Source organism: Pyrus communis, chromosome 10 (assembly GCF_041283825.1).
Source record: "Pyrus communis isolate YQ-2024b chromosome 10, ASM4128382v1, whole genome shotgun sequence".
In the NCBI taxonomy this organism is placed as follows: domain Eukaryota; kingdom Viridiplantae; phylum Streptophyta; class Magnoliopsida; order Rosales; family Rosaceae; genus Pyrus; species Pyrus communis.
Window position 1 is genome coordinate 29,785,014 of NC_142574.1, and position 22,655 is coordinate 29,807,668.

The window sequence follows — 22,655 nt, forward strand, 5'->3', positions numbered from 1 at the left end:
CCAACTCGTAATTTAAAAAAATGGTTAAAGAACGTGGGCTGCGGACTGCATAGTGCATGGTAGACGTGGATTGATTTTAAATAAAGTTAATGTTCTATTGTAAAACTAATTAGTTATATAAAGAGTAGCCTAACTTCTTATACACATGCCATGTGGAGAGTGTGTGATCATTTGACTTCACACGTGGACCAACCTACTATGATACCATAAAGAAAGTTGATGTTCTACCATAAGACCAATTGGTTATATGAGAAGTAGTACAACCTTTTATAAGCTCATCCAATGTCTCTCATCCCATTAATGTGGAGAAGCAATAGCTTGCTTTCTAGTTTTTTTTTTTTTTTCTTCATTAGTATGAGGATCTTTGTATCTGTTTGGACCCGATTTTACATTATTGGCCCGAGTAATTGAGGATGTTGAATGAGCAGAATATTAGATCGTTGAATAACAAAGTGGTTGAAATGATTTTTAGTTACTATTGAGAAATAATACTGTGATTTTAATCATGATATTATCTTTTAGTAATATATTAAATTATTTGAACCTAATATTTGTCTAAATCCCAATTGATTTGAATAATGGTGGAATATGGAGATATGCACGGTATCAGATAATGAAGCATTCAAGACAAGATGATAATATGATGTCACTTAGAAGCTGCTAATGGAATTGGATTATGAACTGATTATTATCCATTTAAAATATGGTGATAAGTACTAAAAAAATGAATTTGAAATTCATTTAGACGAGGATGAGGATGCACGCAACAATAGGGTAAAAGATGATGGCTTTGGGTGATGATGAGATAAGAAGCCTAGGTAAGTTAGGCTTTTGGTGATGACGTGATTCCTAGATAGGCTTTTTATTTTGTTTGAAAAGTCACGAATGGGAAGGATAGATGACATACGGATCAGTCTTTCTTCCTAGAGTTTGAGTTGCAGTTGAACATCATCAGACCGTGCCAAGCAAATACAAACCCTATAAATACAAGACTTTGTGAGTCGAAAAGCCTCTCCAAATCAATACACAAATTGTCCTACGCAAAGCTTCTCAATAACCTTGAGATTTTACCCTCTTCCCTTTTCTTCCCACCAATACATCTTCAATTTGGATAAACAGCATTGTGAAGGCAATCGGCAACATCTTCAGTTTGGATAGACAACACTAGAGCCGTACAACACTGCTTTGAGACCGACTGGTTATTTATCCAAGGATTTCCGAGTTCTTGTTGGTAGAGGTCATCTTATCAGTCTTCTCGGCGAAGTGAGATGTTACCAAGTTACTACATTGGGCACATTGAAAGCCGAATTTGAAATTGAACTTCGTAGAATTAGCAGCCTTGTCTTCAAACTCTAGAACCCGAAGGCCAAGATATGTTCCTTCCTCGACCGTAGTCGCAAGATCAAAATGTCAACAATGCACCCGACGCCACATCAATATATTTTACTCCCCAGCCAAACTTGGCTGACGAGTTGGTACACCCCGCACACAACCGAATGACGTAATTGGTTTATTAATTAATCAGTTTGTGCATCACGTATGCTTGGTAGTTTTTAGGATCAACAGTATCCCATGCATATGACAAGAGATTTGGACTAATATAAAGATAAACAATGACTACAACAGTCTTCTTTTTTCATTAGCAATTATTTTAACTTTTACGGTATTTTAAGTTACTCTAATTTATAGATATATTTGCTGTAACATTTAGATGGCTACAATGAAAAGCGCATTTTGCTGTAATAATATTTGGTAGTCGCGAAACTACTGGCTTAATACCATCCGATAACAGTGGTAAGAACATAAACCAGCAGCAGTGATATTGGGTACAAAATGTATGCTAGAACGCTTGTCCAAAATGGGAACTTTCTGCTGAAGCTGGCAGAAAAACCAACCGCTGTCGAAATAAGTAAAACAACTAAAACTTCAGCAGCCACGTCCCATGATAAATTTCGTATGTAAACGAGCGCCAAAAATATGACCAACCCCACAATGTTGTTCATGAACGCCGCTGTGTAAATCTGCAGAAAACAATTCAAACGTTAGTTTATATTGATCATATGGGGTTGCATTGTTGTGTTTTGCTCACGGAAAGTATTAGGGACTAAATTTTGATGTATAAATCGGGAGAATAAGTGTTTGACATCATTAGACGCTCAAGCGTGTGATAGTAGTTAAAACAATATATTTGAGTTTATGGAGAGGAACAGACCTCGGAAAGTGTTAAAGAGATGGCATTCTCCGTCTTCTCTTTGGCAGACGTTACTGACATTAGCGCCAGCCTGTAGTTTGTAGCCAAGGGTATCACAACATACGAGGCCGCGAAAGAAGGGATGTTTGTGTTGGTATTTGACAGTTTACTAACTCAATACCAAAATATGTGGGTGATAAGTTTACAAACTCTATCACACCTCTTTCACTTTGCACTCTCAAATAAAATTGGACAAAGAAAGAAATAGAGAAAGGAGGGAAGCAACAAGCTTTGGCAAAACACTTGGACTTTGATATATGAAAAAAAGGTTTACAAACTATTGGAATAAGAAAGCTTACAAGCTTCTTCACAATTGGAAGTGGGATTTGGATGGGATGATTTACAATGCTTGAGAGCTTGGGTATTTATAGCAAACCAAATGATTAAACTAAGATTATTTATTACCACACAAAACACATTAATTGCACCTAATAATTTTTATTCAACCATACTAACATTGCCTAACTTTCAATGCCTAACTTTGACATTGATTTTCAACAATAGCAACCTATTTTGATTTGAATTTCCAACACACCTCCTCAAATCAAAACGCCTTCATTCCTAGCATTTCACGCAGTAGCCGGAATGTTTCAATTGGCAATGGCTTTGTGAAGATGTCTGCCACTTGTTCCTTGGTGTGACAGTAGACAAGTTCAATTGTCTTTTGCTTCACATGGTCCCTTAGAAAATGGAACCTGGTATCAATGTGCTTGCTCCTTCCATGTTGAACAGGATTCTTTGCAAGTTTGATTGCAGACACGTTATCTACATGAATCACAGTCGATTCCACTTGTGGATGACACACTGACTTCAACAGATTTCTTAACCAAATTGCCTCACACACGGTTGAGGCTACAACAACATACTCGGCTTCACATGATGACAAAGCAACAATTGATTGCTTCTTTGAAGTCCATGAGAAAGCTGTTGATCCTAGAAAAAACACATAGCCAGTTGTGCTTTTCCTTTCATCTTGGTCACCTCCCCAATCACTATCTGAATAACCAAATAATTTTGCATCTTCACCAAAATTATAAAATAGACCATAGTTTAGAGTACCTCTTATGTACCTCAAAATTCTCTTGGCGGCCAGCCAATGAGACTCCCTTGGTGTGTCCATGTATCGACTCACGAGTCCAACACCATAAACTATATCAGGTCTTGTGATTGTAAGGTACCTTAGGCTTCCAACGAGGCTTTTGTACACTGTTGAGTTTACAAACTCACCCTCTCCTCCTTTGGACAGCTTCAATCCAGTTGCGACTGGGGTATTGACAGTGTTGCACTTGTCCATATTGAACTTCTTCAATATGTCTCTCATGTACCTTTGTTGAGAGATGTAGATACCATCACTTTCTTGCTTCACTTCTATGCCAAGAAAGTATGACATTAATCCATTGTCAGTCATCTCGAATTCACTGAACATGGATTGCTTGAACTCATGGAACATTGCCTCATTGTTTCCTGTAAACAATAAATCATCTACATAGAGACAAATAATTAAGAACTCCCTTTTTTCACCATTCTTCATGTAAACTGAATGCTCGTATGGACATTTCTGAAATCCATTTTGGTGAAGGTAGTTGTCGATCCTTGAGTTCCAAGCTCGTGGTGCTTGCTTGAGGCCGTACAAAGCCTTCTTCAAACGATACACCTTATCTTCTTCTCCTTGTACTTGGAAGCCTTCCGGTTGTTCCACGTACACTTCTTCCTCAAGTACTCCATTAAGGAAGGCTGACTTGACATCTAGTTGATAAATTTTCCATTTATGATGTGCGGCAAGAGAGATTAGCAATCTTACCGTGTCAAGTCTCGCAACTGGAGCATAGACTTCATCATAGTCCACTCCATACTTCTGTTTGTAGCCCTTTGCTACAAGCCTTGATTTGTATCGATCCACACTCCCATCTGCAGTGCGTTTGATCTTGTAAACCCACTTGACACCAATAGCCTTCTGATTTGGTGGGAGCTTTGTCAGCTCCCAAGTGTCATTCTTCTCGATGGCATGGATCTCTTCTTCCATGGCTTTCTTCCAACAATCTTCTTCCACAGCTTCATTGAATGAGAAAGGCTCGTGGTCTGCATACAAGCAGAAAAAGTTGGTTTCTTCTTCTTCTTCTTGTCCATAAATCTCTGTGAGACTCCTTAACCTCACTGGAGTTGAGGAGCTGCTTTCCTCACTAGATGTAGGACCACTCCTTGCAATTCTGTGCACTGGAGTTGTTGTGATTGTTTGAGCAGGCTGTTGCTCAATCGGTGGTACAACTTCTGGTTCTTCAAAATCAGTGGAGACGATCTTCTCTTTACTGACTTCTTTGTTGTTCCACGTCCATGTCTCTTCCTCACTGAAGATGACATCTCTACTAACCACTAGTTTGCCAGTTAGTGGATTGTAGAACTTGTATGCCTTGGACTCTTCACTATAGCCCACAAACACACACTTCTCACCTCTATCATCAAGTTTCCTCCTCTTGGCTTCTGGAACTTGAACATATGCAACACACCCAAAAATTCTTAGGTGTGTAACATTCGGCTTGTATCCACTCCAAGCCTCTTGTGGTGTCATCCTCTTGACACTTTTTGTTGGACATCGATTCAACAAATAAATCGAACAAGCTACAGCTTCTGCCCATAACTCTTTTGGCAAATTCTTCTCCTTAAGCATGGACCTTGTCATGTCAAGGATGGTTCGATTCTTTCTTTCGGCTATCCCATTTTGCTGTGGGGTATAGGCAGCAGTAAGTTGATGCCTAATTCCTTGCTCCTTGCAGTATGCTTGGAAAGCATTGGAGGTGTACTCTCCACCTCTATCTGATCTCACAGCCACAAGTTTGTGGTTACTTTCTGCCTCTGTGAGTGCCTTGAACTCCTTGAAAATTTTTAGGGCAGCTGACTTCTCCTTGAGAAAATAGACCCAAGTCTTTCTACTGAAATCATCAATGAAGGTAATAAAATACCTATTACCTCCATAAGACATGGGATCCAATGGACCACATATATCTGTGTGCACCAACTGCAGTGGTGCCTTTGCTCTCCATGTATCACCAACAGGGAACGATAGTCGTGCTTGCTTGCCAAGCACACAACCTTCACATACTTGGCGTGTGGCTTCAATCTGGGGTAGACCACGAACCATTCCTCCACTTGACAGCAACTTTAGGCCATTGAAATTAAGATGGCCAAATCGAAGATGCCATTTCCATGACTCATCTTCCATTACACCGATGTTGCAGCTTCCAATCTTTGTGTTCAAATTCAACGGAAACATCCGGTTCTTTGACATTCGAACACGTGCAATAAGCTTTCTCCTTGCATTCCTGAGAGTGAGAAGCATGTTCTCCATATGTATAATGTACCCTTTCTGGAGCAGTTGACCAATGCTCAGAATGTTGCTCTTCATACCTGGTATGTAGTAGGTATCGGAGATGTATTCTTCTCTTCCATCCTTCTGGATGATCTTGATCTTCCCTTTGCCTTCAACTGGCAACTTTGAGGAGTCACCAAGACTTACAGATCCATAGGCCCCTTTTTTGAGTTCGGCAAAAAACTCCTTCTTTCCACACATGTGATTGCTTGCACCAGAGTCCAAATACCAAACATCTTGTTGGCTACTGGAATCATGGTGTGCTAGTAAGACTGTAAGTTTTTCATCAGTATTTCCACTTGATTCTGCCATGTTGACATGCTCACCATTTTTATGTGAACATTCATTGGCATAATGTCCATATTGCTTACAGTTGTGACACTGGATATGCGCCTTTCCTCGAGTAGATCTCCACTCCTGAGACTGACCTTGATTTTGTGCATAGCCTTGACCTCTTCCTCGGGCTCGTCCTCGGCTACGGTTGGATGAGCTCCCACGACGTGAGTTCCACTGCCCACGACCTTTATTTGGTTTGTCAATATTCAACTTTGACTCCAAAGCTTGCTCTAGCGTTGTGGGGCTTGCATTCTTCTGAATGCGTTGCTCGTGAACTAGGAGGGATCCTAGTAGCTCTTCTGCGCTCATCACCTCCAAATCCTTGGATTCCTCAATGGCAGTCACCACATGCTCAAACTTAGATGTGAGTGACCGGAGTATCTTCTCCACAACTCGTACTTCATCGAGTCTCTCGCCATTTCTCCTCATCTGATTTACTATCACAATGAGCCTTGAGTGATAGTCGGAGATGCTCTTCCCTTCATTCATATGAGCAGTTTCAAAATCTGCTCGAAGTGATTGTAACCTTACTTTCTTGACTCGATCTACTCCTTTGTAGATTGTACTGAGTGTATCCCATACTTGCTTGCTCGTTGTTGCTTCTGCAACCTTCTCGAACGTTGAATCTTCCAAACCCTGGTATAGAAGATACAGCGCCTTTTGGTCCTTCTTTCGTAAGTCCTTGAGAGTGTTCCTTTGATCCGCAGTATATACGGCTTCTTGCTCGGCAGTGGGTACAACATACCCACTACTGACAACTTCCCATAGCTCCTGTGATCCAAACAATGCTTTGAATTGGATGCACCATCTTTCATAATTTTCTTTCTTCAATGTGGGAACTTGGAGTTGCACTAAGTTGGACGCCATAACTGCTGCACCTGCCAGAATGGTATTCTGGCTCTGATACCAATTGTTGGTATTTGACAGTTTACTAACTCAATACCAAAATATGTGGGTGATAAGTTTACAAACTCTATCACACCTCTTTCACTTTGCACTCTCAAATAAAATTGGACAAAGAAAGAAATAGAGAAAGGAGGGAAGCAACAAGCTTTGGCAAAACACTTGGACTTTGATATATGAAAAAAAGGTTTACAAACTATTGGAATAAGAAAGCTTACAAGCTTCTTCACAATTGGAAGTGGGATTTGGATGGGATGATTTACAATGCTTGAGAGCTTGGGTATTTATAGCAAACCAAATGATTAAACTAAGATTATTTATTACCACACAAAACACATTAATTGCACCTAATAATTTTTATTCAACCATACTAACATTGCCTAACTTTCAATGCCTAACTTTGACATTGATTTTCAACAATAGCAACCTATTTTGATTTGAATTTCCAACAGTTTGCAGCAGTGGAAAATTCTCGGAGACTTACCATGAGGGGCATTGAAAGAAAAACCGTTATGCCAGTTCCTAGAATAATTAGAAAAGCAGCCTTCAAGAGATTCATCCACGATGTATCAGTACCCTTAGTCCCATTTTTCTTAGAGATCAGCGGCGTAAGCTGATCTTCCATAGATTTCTCATTCTGCAAGTGCAGTTTAATGACCCGGATGAAACTCTAGTTTTTATAAGCATTCAAATTAGTCCTATCAGGCAAATGCGGGCGTTATAGCAGATGTGCTCCTCCCCTATGCAGGTAATTTCAAGTCCCTCTCTCCAGGGTTCACATTAGTTTAAAGTAAAATATTGCTTGTGTAAAAAATATGTATTAGTATAGTCCTACCGGGGCTGAATTATACCTTGGAATTATTTCTTCTGAAAAGTGATCTATGTTCATGACCTTTATCGTTGGCAGTGGGCTTAGCTGGATTAATCCATTTTGAGATTCCATTCACAAACTCCATCTCAGCTATTTGAGCGTTGCCAGAGAGATCAAATTGCTTCATCACTTCTGCTGCATAATTAATCATCGTCATCCAGACCTATTTCTTCTATTTGTATTCCTAGGATCAATGCTCTAAGTTCATCTGATGATATGTATTTGTTATGATTCTTGTCTATTCTATGGAACAGCCTGCAAATAAATTTAGAAAATGACTAAATGATAAGATCATACCATTTCAACGATTTAGGTGGAGTGAACTAAAAACAGAAACCGGGTACTTACCCTTTTATAATAGATACATTAGGGTTTCCGCCTACTGTCATTAGACTCGGCAGTATGTTTTTCGGTATGTACTTACGCAGCAAATATTCAAGCCTTCTGCTCTGAATCCATGGTTGAAAGAACTGCATAATTTTTTTCTGTCAGTTAAGAAGTTCACGAATACAACATTTCTAACTTATGTAACGTGTTCATCATTGCTAAAACAATCAGTCTTTTTCGAATTCTTATTAAGTTATTTCATCATTCATACACAATAAATCGAACTTTTACTATCATCTAAGTATTGCCGAGCAGATTTTATATTCTTGAAGTTGTGTTACCTCGTAAATGAAGTAAGTGGCAAGGAATGCAGATGCAATCAGTAGAGAAATTAAAATCACAACTCGAACCGCTGTGGTTGAAGTCAAGATTTTTGCCAGCTGAAGAATGAGATATGGGATCAACGAGAGCATCATGATTCTTGCAGTATCTCGGGTTTCGACATCAGTTCTTACACCAGAACCTGCACAACCATGTTTACTTACACATAAAGTTTTTATACTTTACAGCTCTTTCTTTCTGTGAGTGTTGATTCGTGTTTGTGAAGATTAGAGAAGTAACCAGTTAAACTGAAGGGTTTCTTATTTTCTGGATTTGATGAAGTTTGAGAATCCGAGAGGTCAGAGCTACCGAAAGCAACAGCAAGTAAATCAGTTAAACTGAAGGGTTTCTCATTTTCTGGATTTGGTAAAGTTTGAGAATCCGAGAGGTCGGAGCTACCAAAAGCAACAACAGAACCCCAAATTAGGGTAAGAATCATGATTGATGATCCTGCAAGCATGCACATGCTCATTTCTGCCATTTCCTCCACAGTTTCTGTAGTTGCTGTAGCTCCAATTACTGGGGTACAAAATGTGAATTTCTGTCATGAATTTACAAAATATAATACATGTCATGCATATTTCTACTTTGATTTAAAAGTTACAACCAAAACTTCTAAACATTTCTCCAAATAGTCAAGCAATTCAAAATCATACTATTAATCCTCTAATACTCATTCACGCTCTTAATATGCCTTGTCACCTGTAAGGTTACTTAAATTTAACGCGTTAACAATACATATTAAACATGTGAGTTGTTACGATCAACAATTCAACACCTGCGTATAGTTTGCTCTGATGCCATAATATATTATGGTCATCACAAATTAGGTACTCTTTTTTTTTGTAATTTTTCAAAATTATCTCTCTTCGTTATACCTGCTCTTCATATTTTTATGGTCGGGAAACAATTATAAAATGACAAACTATGAAGCTGTGCACCTAGATTTATAGCATGATAGACTTTATAGAGGAGAGAAAGATGATCGATGAGGTAATAACAAACAATACATGCTGAGGCTTGAGAAGAAATTAAGGATCTTACCAAGAACCATTCCCACTTGTGGAATCAAACCAAGCAGGTGGAAAGCACTAGCACCAAACATACCAGTCCCAAACAATTCAAAGAAGATTTCAGATCCTCTGGAAACATACTGATCTGCGAGGGAGAGCAAGACCTCGTAGATGATTACTAGAAAAAGAAGCCCCCAAACTGAAGTTGCACAAGGCAAGAAGCCAAAAATTGGTTCACAAGTCACAGAATCTGCTTTAAGATTCAGTGCTTCGAGGATCGAAGATTGGCTTATTTCTTCGTTTATTCCATTGGATACAAGACCGGAGTCTCTAACAATCCGGCCGCTTCCTAAATGGACCAGTTGGAGGACCAGAAAAATGATGAACAGAGCTGGTCTTGACATATCGAGAGACACTTAGCTTTGTAATGAAAATATGTCAATGAGAAGGAAACTTGGTGCTTGGTTAATTAGGTTTAAATGGAGATCGATACCGTGCAAGTTGTCACATCAGAAAAAAATGGACAAAAAAAAATAAAAATCAAACTAGTTGTCTGACATAAGCAAAATCCATCTTTTCCTTCCTCTAAATTTTGAACAAGTAAGAACAAGAGTTGGTAATGTATAGAATGTGGCAGGTTTACAGAAACAGCTACCTACCTATTTGGATTTTTAAACAATTTGACCAAATTTACTTCTATACTTGCTCCACAATGACATTAATTATTGCATACATTTTGGATATAAGTAATGAAACTCTCTAAATATAAATGCACACATTGACGAATACCTTAACTAGTCTATTGTATTGTGCGTATACAAGTTAGGTTAGTTTGTCTCAAATATCGAGTTTTTCTTTCCAGTAAATTAGAGTAGTTTAAAATATGTATCATCAGAGTCACAAAATATATTATATTGATGACAAGCATAACAAGTATTAGCCCCAGGAGATTCATGTGAAGATTCATAAGAGAGCTTTAGTATTCGTACGTAGGTCTCTTTCATTATCTTAGCTGTCTACGGGATCTGAGTTACTTAATCAAAGTACTAGGGTTTTTCAATGCTAACTTTTAATTAAAAAAAAAATATGGTTATAGATCTAAACATGGGCTGCAAAGTGGTAGAGGTGGGTTGAATTTTGGTGAAGCAAAAGCTTGTTTTCTAGGTTCCCGACAACTAAAATAGTCTTCTTTTTCTTATCATATGCATGGGATACAAAGGTCCTCGTATCCCATGCTGATGCCGTGCATGGGGAACAAATATATTTAAGGATGTAGTGACTTCTCACTTCTCAAAACCTTTGTGACCTTCTCTTTTAATTGAATTGCCTAGTAACTATCATACTCTTAAATATTTAGTATACCAATGCTTTGTAATTTCCCTATTTAAAGGGCTCCATATGTATTCTTAAAGTAGTGAAATTAGTGAATTAAAGTTAATCTAAGAAGAGAGTGAGTTTTCTCCTCCTTAAAATCAAGTGTGAGACTTGATCGTGTCGAGTGAATTCACGATTAGCGACGTGAGTGAATCCATTGCCCCTGGTCGAGTGCTTCCCAGGTTCCATCCCTGTAGAGATGTGAGTGATTCCGTCCCCCCAGTTGAGCGATTCCCATGTTACTACCCCTTGTCTTTTCGAGACCCTTGGTCTTTTCTGCATCAAGTGGCATCAGAGCAAGTTCTCTGCTGCGGAGTTAAAAGGAAAAAAAAAATCGTGTTGTTGATTCTACACTTCTTCAAATTTCAGTTCTCTTTGTCCGATTCACCCAAAAGGTTACCTATCATTGGAAAGGTCTAGGAGTCCACTTTCCAACAGAACAGACAGTGACTCAATCAAATTTTTTTTGCAGCAATTCGATAGCAAATAGTGAAAGGTGTACGTTTTGTGCAAAATCTGCAAGGCGCGGTTTCTTTTTCAACGAAGAGATATACCAGCATCTTGTTCCAATGAATAATATTCAGGTATATGAAAGCCACTCTAGTATGTTATTTATGGAGGAAGATCTGTTTTATTCCCAAAGAATTGATTGGAATTTACCTCCACTATATGCTGAGTATTCGGAGGATGGTGTTTTGATGATTCCTATCCAAACAGTTGCTAACGTTGAAGTGAATGTTGAAGAACATGCTTTGATAGATATTTGCAGCCTGGAAAGTTCAGAATATGAAGGATTTGGATTTTTTCAAGATGAGAAGATTGAGAGTCCAATGTTAAGTTCATCAATAATCTACATGCATGTAAAATTGTGGTCACGGCCAAGTGATGAAGGAGCTGTTCGAATTTGCTTTTTAATTCTCCAGCACATTGTTAAAGATCAAGTTTTGGGGACATTACAACCGATGGCATATCATTGGGAAGGTCGAAAACCTAAATTCAAATCAAGATTAAAAAGATACACAAACCCAAGGACGAGTTTTTTGGAGAAGAGTAGAATGATGCAGTGCATGGGGAACAAATATATTTAAGGCTTTAGTGACTTCTCATCTCTCAAAACCTTTCTGACCTCTTTTAATTGAATTACCTAGTAACTATCTTACTCTTAAATATTTAGTATACCAATGCTTTGTAATTTCCCTATTTAAGGGGCTCCATACGTATCCTTAAAGTAGTGAAATTAATGAATTAAAGTTAATCTAAGAAGAGAGTGAGTTTTCTCCTCCTTAAAATCAAGTGTGAGACTTGGTTGTGTCGAGTGAATTCATGATTAGCAACTTGTTGGAGAGATGGAGAGTTTATATTGATCATTTGCTCACGGATAGTATTAGGGAGTAAATTTTGATGTATAAATCGGGAGAAATAAGTGTTTGACATCATTAGACGCTCAAAGTGTGTGAAGTAGTTAAAACAATATATTTGAGTTTATGGAGACAAACAGACCTCCGAAAGTGTTAAGGAGATGGCATTCTCCGTCTTGTCTTTGGCAGACGATACAGACATTGGCGCCACTCTGTATTTTGTAGCCGAGGGTATCACAACATACGAGGTCGTGAAAGAAGGGATGCTTGCAGCAGTGGAAAACTCTTGGAGACTTACCATGAGGGGCATTGAAAGAAAAACCGTTATGGCAGTTCCTAGAATAATTAGAAAAGCAGCCTTCAGGAGATTCATCCACGATGTATCAGCACCCCTAGTCTTCTTTTTCTTAGAGATCAGCGGTGTCTGCTGATCTTCCATAGATGTCTCATTCTGCAAGTGCAGTTTAATGACCCGAATGAAAATCTTGTTTTTCTAATCATTCAAACATAGTCCTATGAGGCAAATGCGGGTGTAAGAGCAGATGTGCTCATCCCTTATGCAGGTAATTTCAAGTCCCTCTTCCCGATGTTTACATTAGTTGAAGTAAAATATTGCTTGTGTAAAAAAAAATACTTATGTCCTACCGGGGCTGAATTTATACCTTGGAATGATTTCTTCTGAAAAGCGATCTATGTTCGTTATCTTTACCGTTGGCAGGGGTCTTATATAGATTAATCCATTTTGAGAGTCCATTCACAAACTCCATCTCAGCTATTTGAGCGTCGCCAAAGAGATCAGATTGCTTCATCACTTATTCCGCATAATCATCATCATCCAGACCTATTTCTTCTATTTGTATTCCTAGGATCAATGCTCTAAGTTCATCTGCTGATATGTATGTGTTATGATTCTTGTCTATTCTATGGAACAGCCTGCAAATAAATTTAGAAAACGACTAAATGATGAGAACATGGCATTTCAGCCATTCAGGTGGAGTGAACTAAAAACAGAAACCGGGTACTTACTCTTTTATACTGGATTCATTAGCATTTCCGTCTATTGTCAGAAGACTCGGCAGTATCTTCGGTATGTATTTACGCATCAAATATTCAAGCCTTCTGCTCTGAATCCATGGTTGAAAGAACTGCATAATTGTTTTCTATCAGTTAAGAAGTTGACGAATTGTTTTCTATCAGTTAAGAAGTTGACGAATACAACATTTCTAACTTTTGTACTTTGTTCGTCGTTGCTTAAACAATCAAAAGTCTTTCTCGGATTCTTATAATGTCAGTATGTTAATTATTTCATCTTTCATACACAATAAGTCAAATTTTACTATCATCTAAGTATTGCCGAGGCAGATTTTATATTCTTGAAGTTGTGTTACCTGGTAGATGATGTAAGTGGCAAGGATTGCAGATGCAGTCAGTAGAGAAATTAAGATCACAACTCGAACTGCTGTGGTTGAAGTCAAGATTTTTGCCAGTTGAAGAAAGAGAAATGGGATCAACGAGAGCATGATGATTCTTGCAGTATCCCGGGTTTCGACATCAGTTCTTACACCAGAACCTGCACAACCATGTTTACTTACACATTAAGTTATCATATTTTAGAGCTCTCTCTCAGTGAGTGTTGATTAGTGTTGTGGAGATCAGAGAAGAAGTGAACCAGTTAAACTGAAGGGGTTCTTATTTTCTGGATTTGATGAAGTTTGAGAATCCGAGAGGTCGGAGCTACCGAAAGCAACAACAGAACCCCAAATTAGGGTAAGAATCATGATTGTTGATCCTGCAAGCATGCTCATGTTCATTTCTGCCATTTCCTCCGCAGTTTCTGTAGTTGCTGTAATTCCAGTTACTGAGGAACAAAATGTGAATTGTCGTCATGAATTTACAAGACATAATACAGGTCAAATGTATACTTTGATTTAAAAGTTAAAACCAAAACTTCTGAACTGTTCTCCAAATTGTCAAGCAATTACTAGGCAAGTCAAAATCATTTAAACTAGGGAGTTTTAATGAAAACAACATTTTTACTCTAAAAAATCATTCTTGGTACTATTTAATTACAACATCTTTTTGTTTTTTTATTAAAACTCAAAGTTTTCAAATCCTTTTTATTAGTTTTTATTTTAAACTATGAATCTCTAATACACATTCACACTCTTAACATGCCTCGTCATGTTAAGTATATAGAGGTAAGCAACTAAGCCACAAAATTAAGCACATGAGTTGTTGAGATCTACGATTCAACACATGATTATAGTCTCTATTCCGATATCACATTTACACTCTTAACACGTTTCATCATGTTAAGTATGTATATATATTTATATAAAGGTGAGCAACTGAACCACAAAATAGAGACCCAAGATAATTAAACTTCTATGTAAAGCTTTAATTCCTCGAAGTTAGATTCCTACCAATAAGATTATGGTCATCGCAGTTTAGGTAACTTTTTTTTTTTTTTCCGTAAATTTTCAAAATTCTCTCTCTTATTTTACCTGCTCTGACATGGTCGGGGATTTGCAGAAGTTGTTACTTTTGAAGGAACCGGATCCTATCTGAAATTAAAGGAATTGAGCCTAATGATTAAATGATTCGAATAATTAAAATTTGATTTAACGGTTATAATTATTATAATTTTAAAATATCTACTTATTTGTAATTGTTTGATCAAATTTTAATGATTTAAATTATTTGATGAATAGTCTCAGTTCTTTTAGGTATGTAGGGGATCCGGTTCCCCTTTTGAATTCATTGTATATGCCTGATTAAATAAAAAAAGATAGAATAGACTGTAAATATATATTATTTTAAATAACTATTCTTTCCTTCTTCTTTTTTTGGTAAAAGTAACGGATTTGAATCCTCTCTGGATCCCTTAGATCTCGGGGATCAAGACACAAGGATTGTTCATCAAAAATCGTGCGGCTATAATTAAATGTTTTTTACGCAAAACGAGATTGCTTTACTTTTAAAAATATAAAAAATATTTAATTATGGTCGCATAATCTTTGATGAACGGTCATTATGCCTTGATCCCCGAGATCCCCAAGGAGGAGATCCGGAGAAGATCCAAATCCAAAAGTAACTATTCTTTCCTTTATTGTATTCAGAACAAATATTACGCTAAGAAAAGTGAACCAAGCTGGCAACATTGACTAATAAAATAGTCTCCAACTTCTTGATGGATGAATATGCATGGAGGAGGATTAACATTGACTATCGACCCATTAGAGTATTTTATCATACTACTAACTCAAGACTCGATCTTTGATGACTTACATTTTTTATTATTAGTGCAATTCCGCTAATTAATACTTGTTAATGTCAATGAGAAATGCTCGGACTATTCAGGATTTTTCTTATTCTTTTAAATGGTGCTTTATTTGTCTATTTCTATGAAATGAAGAACAATATAAAGAAGAGGAAGACGATCGATGAACTAATAACAAACAATACAAGCTGAGGTTTGAGAAGAAATTAAGGATCTTACCAAGAACCACTCCAACTTGTGGAATCAAGCCAAGCAGGTGGAAAGCAGTAGCACCGAAGATACCAGTCCCAAACAATTCAAAGAAGATTTCAGATCCTCTTGAAACGTAATGATCCGCGAGGGAGAGCAAGACCTCGTAGACGATTATCAGAAAAAGAAGCCCCCGAACTGAAGTTGCACAAGGCAAGAAGCCATAAATTGGTTCACAAGTCACAGAATCTGCTTTAAGATTCAGAGCTTCGATGATCGAAGATTGGCTTCCATCGGATATAAGAGCGGAGTCTCTGAAAATCCGGCCGCTTCCTAAATGGACTAGTTGGAGGACCATAAAAATAATGAACAGAGCTGGTCTTAACATATCCAGAGACACTTAGCTTTGCAATGAATAATTATTACAAATGAGAAACTTGGCACTTGATTAGGTTTAAATGGAGATCAACTCCATGCAAGTTGTGACATCAGACAAAAATGGGCATAAAAATCGGATTTGGATCCTCTCCTGAGCTAATGGAGAGGATCTCCTCATCAATCATCCTGGGCCGTTAGATTTTTATCTAACGGCTAGAAACAAGAGGTCCCTTTAAAGGTATAATGATTATAGCCGTTGGATTTCAGGATGATTGATGAGGAAGATCCTCTCCATTAGCTCAGGAGAGGATCCAAATCCATAAAAAGCAAGCAAGTTGTTGACATTAGCAAATCCCTTTTTTCCTTCGTCTAGATTTTGAACAGTAGGAACAGAAGTTAGTAATTTATAGAATGTGGCAGGTTGCAGAAAATGGTACCTGCTACCTAATTGGATTTTCCAATAATTTGACCAAATATATTCCTATATAGTTGCCCCACAATGCCATCAACCATCGGATCGTTTTGGATATAAGTAATGAAACTCTTTAAATATAAACGCACATATTAATGAATAAATTTAGTCTATCGAATCATGCGTATATAAGTTAGGTCAGTTGATTATGATAATATACTTTTTTCACTTAAATTTTGAATTTTTCTTCTAATAAATTAGAGTAGTTTAAACTACGTATCATCTTATGACTCTTTTCATTTAAAATAACCACGATGTAAAAACGAATTAACAATATAGCCTAGCTTGAAATACAAATCCATATGAAGATTCACCAGTGAGCTGTAGGATAGGCAGGTCTCTTTCATTATCCTAATTGTCTGCAGAATCTGAATTAATTAATCAAAGTACTAAGATTCTTCAATGCCAACTTTTAATTTAAAAAAAAAAAAAAAAAGGTTAAAGATCCAAACGTGCTGCAGACTGCAAAGTGGTAGAGGTGGGTTGAATTTTGCTGAAGCAATAGCTTGTTTTCTAGTTTTTCCTTCCTTCATCAGTATGAGGGCCATATGACAAGAGATGTGGACTAAAATAAAGATAATCAATGACTACAATACTCTTATTTTCCTGTTAACAAAATGGTATTTTAAATTACTTTAACCTTTACAGTATTTTAAATTACTCTACCTATGATCTTCAAGTTTATGTTTTTATTTACAGTCCGAATTATATTTGCAGTGACATTTAGATATTGGTTACAATGAAAAGCATATTTTGCTAGTCACGAAACTGTTGGCTTAAGACCATCCGATAACAGTGGTAAGAACATAAACCAGCAGCAGTGATAGAGGGTACAGAATGTATGCTAGAATGCTTGTCCAAAATGGGAACTTCCTGCTGAAGCTGGTAGAAAGACCAACTGCTGTCGAAATAAGTAAAACAACTAAAACATCAGCAGCCACGTTCCATGATAAATTGCGTATATAAACGAGCGCCAAAAATATGACCAACCCCACAATGTTGTTCATGAACGTGGCGTTGTAAATCTGCAGAGAACAGTTCAAATGTCAGATGATATTGATCATATGGAGTTGTAGTGTTGTGTTTTGGCTCATGGAAAGTATTAGGGACGGACCTTTGGAATATAAATCGGGGAGAAATAAGTGTTTGACATCATTAGACGTTCAAGTGTGTGATAGTAGTTAAAACAATATATTTGAGTTTATGGAGAGAAACAGACCTCAGAAAGTGTTAAAGAGATGGCATTCTCCGTCTTCTCTTTGGCAGACGTTACTGACATTAGCGCCAGTCTGTAGTTTGTAGCCAAGGGTATCACAACATACGAGACCGCGAAAGAAGGGATGCTTGCAGCAGTGGAAAACTTTTGGAGACTTTCCATGAGGGGCGTTGAAAGAAAAACCGTCATGGCAGTTCCTAGAATAATTAGAAAAGCAGCCTTCAGGAGATTCATCCACGATGTAGTAGCACCCTTAGTCTCCTTTTTCTTAGAGATCAGTGGCCTAAGCTGATCTTCTATAGATTTCTCGTTCTGCAAGTGCAGTTTAATGACCCGGATGAAACTCTAGTTTTTCTAAGCATTCAAATTAGTCCTATCAGGCAAATTAATGCAGGCGTAGGGAGGTAATTTAAGGTCCCTCTCTCCAGTGTTCACATTAGCTTAAAGTAAAATATTGCTTGTGTATAAAAAATATACTAGTAGTCCTACTGGGGCTGAATTATACCTTGGAATTATTTCTTCTGAAAAGCGATCTATGTTCATGACCTTTACCGTTGGCAGGGGGCTTAGCTAGATTAATCCATTTTGAGATTCCATTCACAAACTCCGTCTCATCTATTTGAGCGTCGCCAGAGTGATCAAATTGCTTCATCACTTCTGCTACATAATCATCGTCATCCAGACCTATTTCGTTTATTTGTATTCCTAGGATCAATGCTTTAAGCTCATCTGCTGAGATGTATGCGTTATTATTCTTGTCTATTCTATGGAACAGCCTGCAAATAAATTTAGAAAACGACCAAATGATGAGATCATGGCATTTCAGCGATTCAGGTGGAGTAAGCTAAAAATAGAAACCGGGTACTTACCCTTTTATACTGGATACATTAGGGTTTCCGCCTACTCTCATAAGACTCGCCAGTATGCTTTTTGGTATGTATTTACGCATCAAATATTCAAGCCTTCTGTGTTGAATCCATGGTTGAAAGAACTGCATAATTTTTTTTCTATCAGTTAAGAAGTTCACGAATACAACATTTCGAACTTATGTACTGTGTTCATCGTTGCTTAAACAATCAGTCTTTTTCAGATTCTTATTAAGTTATTTCATCTTTCATATATATACACAATAAATCGAACTTTTACTATCATCTAAGTATTGGTGAGCAGATTTTATATTCTTGAAGTGTGTTACCTGGTAAATGAAGTAAGTGGCAAGGAATGCAGATGCAATCAGTAGAGAAATTAAGATCACAACTCGAACCGCTGTAGTTGAAGTCAAGATTTTTGCCAGCTGAAGAATGAGATATGGGATCAACGAGAGCATCATGATTCTTGCAGTATCTCGGGCTTCGATATCAGTTCTTACACCAGAATCTGCACAGCCATGTTTACTTACACATCAAGTTATCATATTTTAGACCTCTTTCTGTCAGTGAGTGAACTAGTGTTTGTGGAGATTAGAGAAGTAAACCAGTTAAACTGAAGGGTTTCTTATTTTCTGGATTTGATGAAGTTTGAGAATCCGAGAGGTCGGAGCTACCGAAAGCAACAACAGAACCCCAAATTATGGTAAGAATCATGATAGATGATCCTGCAAGCATGCTCATGCTCATTTCTGCCATTTCCTCCGCAGTTTCTGTAGTTGCTGTAACTCCAATTACTGGGGAACAAAATGTGAATTTCTGTCATCAATTTATAAAATATAATACATGTCATGTGTATTATTACTTTGATTTAAAACTTAAAACCAAAACTTCTGAACATTTCTCCAAATAGTCAAGCAATTACTAAGCAAGTCATAATCATTTAAACTACTAATCTATTGAAAATGAGTCTCACATTGATGGGATGAGGGACTTTGCATGGGCTTATAAGTAAGTTGGACTACTTCTCATATTACCAATTGATTCATGGTGGAACCTCAACTTTCTTCATGTTATCAAAACAACTTGTCCCAAGTGTGAAGTTAAATGGGCACACGCGCTCCATGTCATCCCGTTGTGTTGTTGATGTGTTAGCCTTGAAAATTTGCTAAACGTGAGGAGGCGTGTTGAGAATGAGTCTCACATTAATAGGACTTTGAATGAGCTTATAAGTAAGTTGGACTACCCTATTGCCAATTGGTTTGATGGTGGAATCTCAAGTTTCTTTGCTCTAATACTCATTCACGCTCAATACATATTCAACACGTGAGTTGTTGAGATCAACGATTCAACACATGCGTATAGTTTGCTCTGATGCAATGTATTAAGGTCATTACAATTTAGGTACTCTTTTTTATTTTTTATTTTTTGTAATTTTTCAAAATTCTCTCTCTTCTTTAGGCTCCAGGTCTGGTGTCCCTTAAAATGTGTCTCATTTGTATCCGTTAACTTTATTTATTTAACATTTAAATTTAAACAAAAAATCCAAAATAATAAAAAACTGTTGGATTAATAAGGTGAACAAACCCAAATAGGATTCTTCACCTTCTTTTACGTGGCTGTTGAGTGAACAAACTTCTCTGTTCAAGCTTTCTGGTAGAAAGTGAGATTAATAAGCAAGCTTCTGCATCCCAACTGCATAAGCTTGTTCATTAATCTCACTTTCTACCAGAAAGCTTGAACAGAGAAGTTTGTTCACTCAACAACCACATAAAAGAAGGTGAAGAATCATATTTGGGTTTGCTCACCTCGTTAACCCAATAGATTTTTATTATTTTGATTTTTTTTTTAATTTAAATGTTAAATAAATAAAGTTAACAGAGATAAGTTAAAGGACATATGTCAACATATTAGCAAGAAAACACAAATGAGACACATTTTAAGGGACACCAGCCTGGAGCCTCTTCTTTATACCTGCTCTTCATATTTTTACGTTCGGGAAACAATTATAAAATGACAAACTATGAAGCTGTACACCTGGATTTATAATTAACTCGCTAATTAATTAAGTAGGCCACCTCACTATCCCCCATTAGAGCATTTTATCATACTATTGCTAACTCAAGACTCAACCTTTGATGACTTAAATTTTTTTTATAATTAGTGCAGTTCCCCTAATTGACAACTGTTAACGTCAGTGAGAAATACTCAAACATTTTAGGCTTATTCTTCTTCAAAATGGTGCTTTAATTGTCAATTACGATGAAGTGAAGAACAATGTAGCATAATAGACTTTATAGACGAGAGGAAGACGATCGATGAGCTAATAACAAACGATACATGCTGAGGCTTGAGAAGAAATTAAAGAGCTTACCAAGAACCATTCCAACTTGTGGAATCACGCCAAGCATGTGGAAAGCACTAGCACCAAAGACACCAGTCCCAAACAATTCAAAGAAGATACCAGATCCTCTTGAAACATAATGATCTGCGAGGGAGAGCAAGACCTCGTAGACGATAACCAGAAAAAGAAGCCCCCAAACTGAAGTTGCACAAGGCAAGAATCCATACGTTGGTTCACAAGTCACATAATCTGCTCTAAGATTCAGTGCTTCGAGGATCGAAGATTGGCTTATTACGTCGTTTATTTCATGTGATACAAGACCGGAGTCTCTAACAATCCGGCCGCTTCCTAAATGGACCAGTTGGAGGACCAGAGATATAATGAACAAAGCTGGTCTTGACATTTGTCTTGACATATCCAGAGACACTTAGCTTTGTAATGAAAATATGTGAATGAGGAAACTTGGTACTTGATTAGGTTTATATGGAGATCGATACCATGCAAGTTGTGGCATCAGACAAAATGGGCAAAAAAATCAAGCCAGTTGTCTGACATAAGCAAAATCCATCTTTTCCTTCCTCTAAATTTACAAGTAAGAACAAAAGTTAGTAAATTCATAGAAAGCGGCAGTTTTACAGAAACAGCTACCTATTTGGATTTTTTTAAACAATTTGACCAAATATATTCTTCTATACTTGCTCCACAATGACATTAATTATTGCATAGTTTTGGATATAAGTAATGAAAGTCTCTAAATATAAATGCACACGTTAACGGATACGTTGATTAGTCTATTGTATTATGCGTATACAAGTTAGGTCAATCTCTCAAATATCAAGATTTTATTTCTGATAAATTAGAGTAGTTTAAAATATGTATCGTCTTATGACTCTTATATCAATTAAAATAATCACGTAGTAACTAAAGATTTTATATTGATGACAAGCATAACAAGTATTAGCCCGAAGAGATTCATACTAAGATTCATCATAGAGCTTTAGTATTCATAGGCCTCTTTCATTATCCTAACTGTCAGGGGAATCTGAGTTGGTGAATCAAAGTAGATTTTTTAATGAACTGGACTCGGCTACTACAAATTCAGTAGCAGCTGCTACTTACATCTAATTCTAGCTGGACACGTGTCCAAATTTTAATTTTTTTAATCAAAACTTGAATACGTGTTCAGTCGGAATTGGGTGTAAGCAGTAGCGCAGTTAAATCCTTTTTCAATGCCAACTTTTAATTTAAAAAACATGGTTAACGATCCAAACGTGAGCTGCAGAGTGGTACAGGTGGGGTTGAATTTTGGTGAAAAAAATAGCTTGTTTCTATTTTTTTATTTCTTCGTCAGTACGAGGATCTTTGTATCCATGCATATGACGAGAACTGGACTAATCTAAAGATAATCAATGACTACAATAGTCTTCTTTTTCTGTTAACACTGTGGTATTTTAAATTACTTTCACTTATTCCCGAGAACTAGTGGAACCCGCGTAGTACTTTGGGATGAATTTTAAGCTCTTATTTCATAAAGTATGTTCTAGATTCGATTCTTGACGTTGATGAATTACACGATAGTATAATCATGAAAAATTAAAATGCATCTGAGTCTGAAAAGGTAAATTACAATAGCACAGCTACCCACTAGCCCCTTTTCAAACAGAAAAAGCATATGCATGAATGATATCTTTCTGTCAACCTAATGCTGCAACAAGAACCACATGTCCACATG

The 22,655-nt window shown here is 37.1% G+C and overlaps 2 protein-coding genes and 2 pseudogenes across 4 annotated transcripts; all 4 read right to left on the minus strand.

The window, feature by feature from the left end:
• Positions 1-1,650: 1,650 nt before the first annotated feature.
• LOC148693866 (sodium/calcium exchanger NCL1-like) lies at positions 1,651-2,340 on the minus strand. Its single transcript, XM_088677806.1, has 2 exons — positions 2,213-2,340; positions 1,651-2,021 (listed from the first exon to the last, which is right to left on the minus strand). Exons 1-2 carry the CDS (start codon positions 2,270-2,272, stop codon positions 1,773-1,775), a joined length of 309 nt encoding a protein of 102 aa, XP_088533932.1. The 5' UTR covers positions 2,273-2,340; the 3' UTR covers positions 1,651-1,772.
• A 4,941-nt stretch (positions 2,341-7,281) lies between these two features.
• Positions 7,282-9,954, minus strand: LOC137727370 (sodium/calcium exchanger NCL2-like; annotated as a pseudogene). Its single transcript, XR_015952459.1, has 6 exons — positions 9,478-9,954; positions 8,674-8,952; positions 8,394-8,575; positions 8,074-8,195; positions 7,706-7,980; positions 7,282-7,491 (listed from the first exon to the last, which is right to left on the minus strand). The product of XR_015952459.1 is annotated as a sodium/calcium exchanger NCL2-like (transcript).
• A 2,143-nt stretch (positions 9,955-12,097) lies between these two features.
• LOC137730325 (sodium/calcium exchanger NCL2-like) lies at positions 12,098-16,272 on the minus strand (annotated as a pseudogene). Its single transcript, XR_015952307.1, has 6 exons — positions 15,678-16,272; positions 13,848-14,036; positions 13,567-13,748; positions 13,205-13,323; positions 12,841-13,111; positions 12,098-12,629 (listed from the first exon to the last, which is right to left on the minus strand). The product of XR_015952307.1 is annotated as a sodium/calcium exchanger NCL2-like (transcript).
• Positions 16,273-17,081: 809 nt separating this feature from the next.
• Positions 17,082-21,386, minus strand: LOC137730324 (sodium/calcium exchanger NCL2). The gene is made up of 7 exons (XM_068469393.2): positions 20,954-21,386; positions 19,188-19,376; positions 18,909-19,090; positions 18,583-18,704; positions 18,219-18,489; positions 17,717-18,025; positions 17,082-17,522 (listed from the first exon to the last, which is right to left on the minus strand). The coding sequence occupies exons 1-7, from the start codon at positions 21,336-21,338 to the stop codon at positions 17,274-17,276; spliced, it is 1,707 nt and encodes a 568-aa protein (XP_068325494.2). The 5' UTR covers positions 21,339-21,386; the 3' UTR covers positions 17,082-17,273.
• Between the last annotated feature and the right edge of the window lie 1,269 nt (positions 21,387-22,655).

Bases quoted from the DNA above. Each gene is read 5' to 3' on its own strand.
- LOC148693866 (XM_088677806.1), bottom strand. From the start codon at position 2,272: ATGTCAGTAACGTCTGCCAAAGAGAAGACGGAGAATGCCATCTCTTTA. The intron at 2,022-2,212 runs GTCTGTTCCTCT...TGTTTTCTGCAG, and splicing joins TCTCTTTAACACTTTCCGAG to ATTTACACAGCGGCGTTCAT.
- LOC137730324 (XM_068469393.2), bottom strand. From the start codon at position 21,338: ATGTCAAGACAAATGTCAAGACCAGCTTTGTTCATTATATCTCTGGTC. The intron at 19,091-19,187 runs GTTTACTTCTCT...ATGGCTGTGCAG, and splicing joins GAAACCCTTCAGTTTAACTG to ATTCTGGTGTAAGAACTGAT. The intron at 18,490-18,582 runs GTAAGTACCCGG...ATTTATTTGCAG, and splicing joins AATGTATCCAGTATAAAAGG to GCTGTTCCATAGAATAGACA.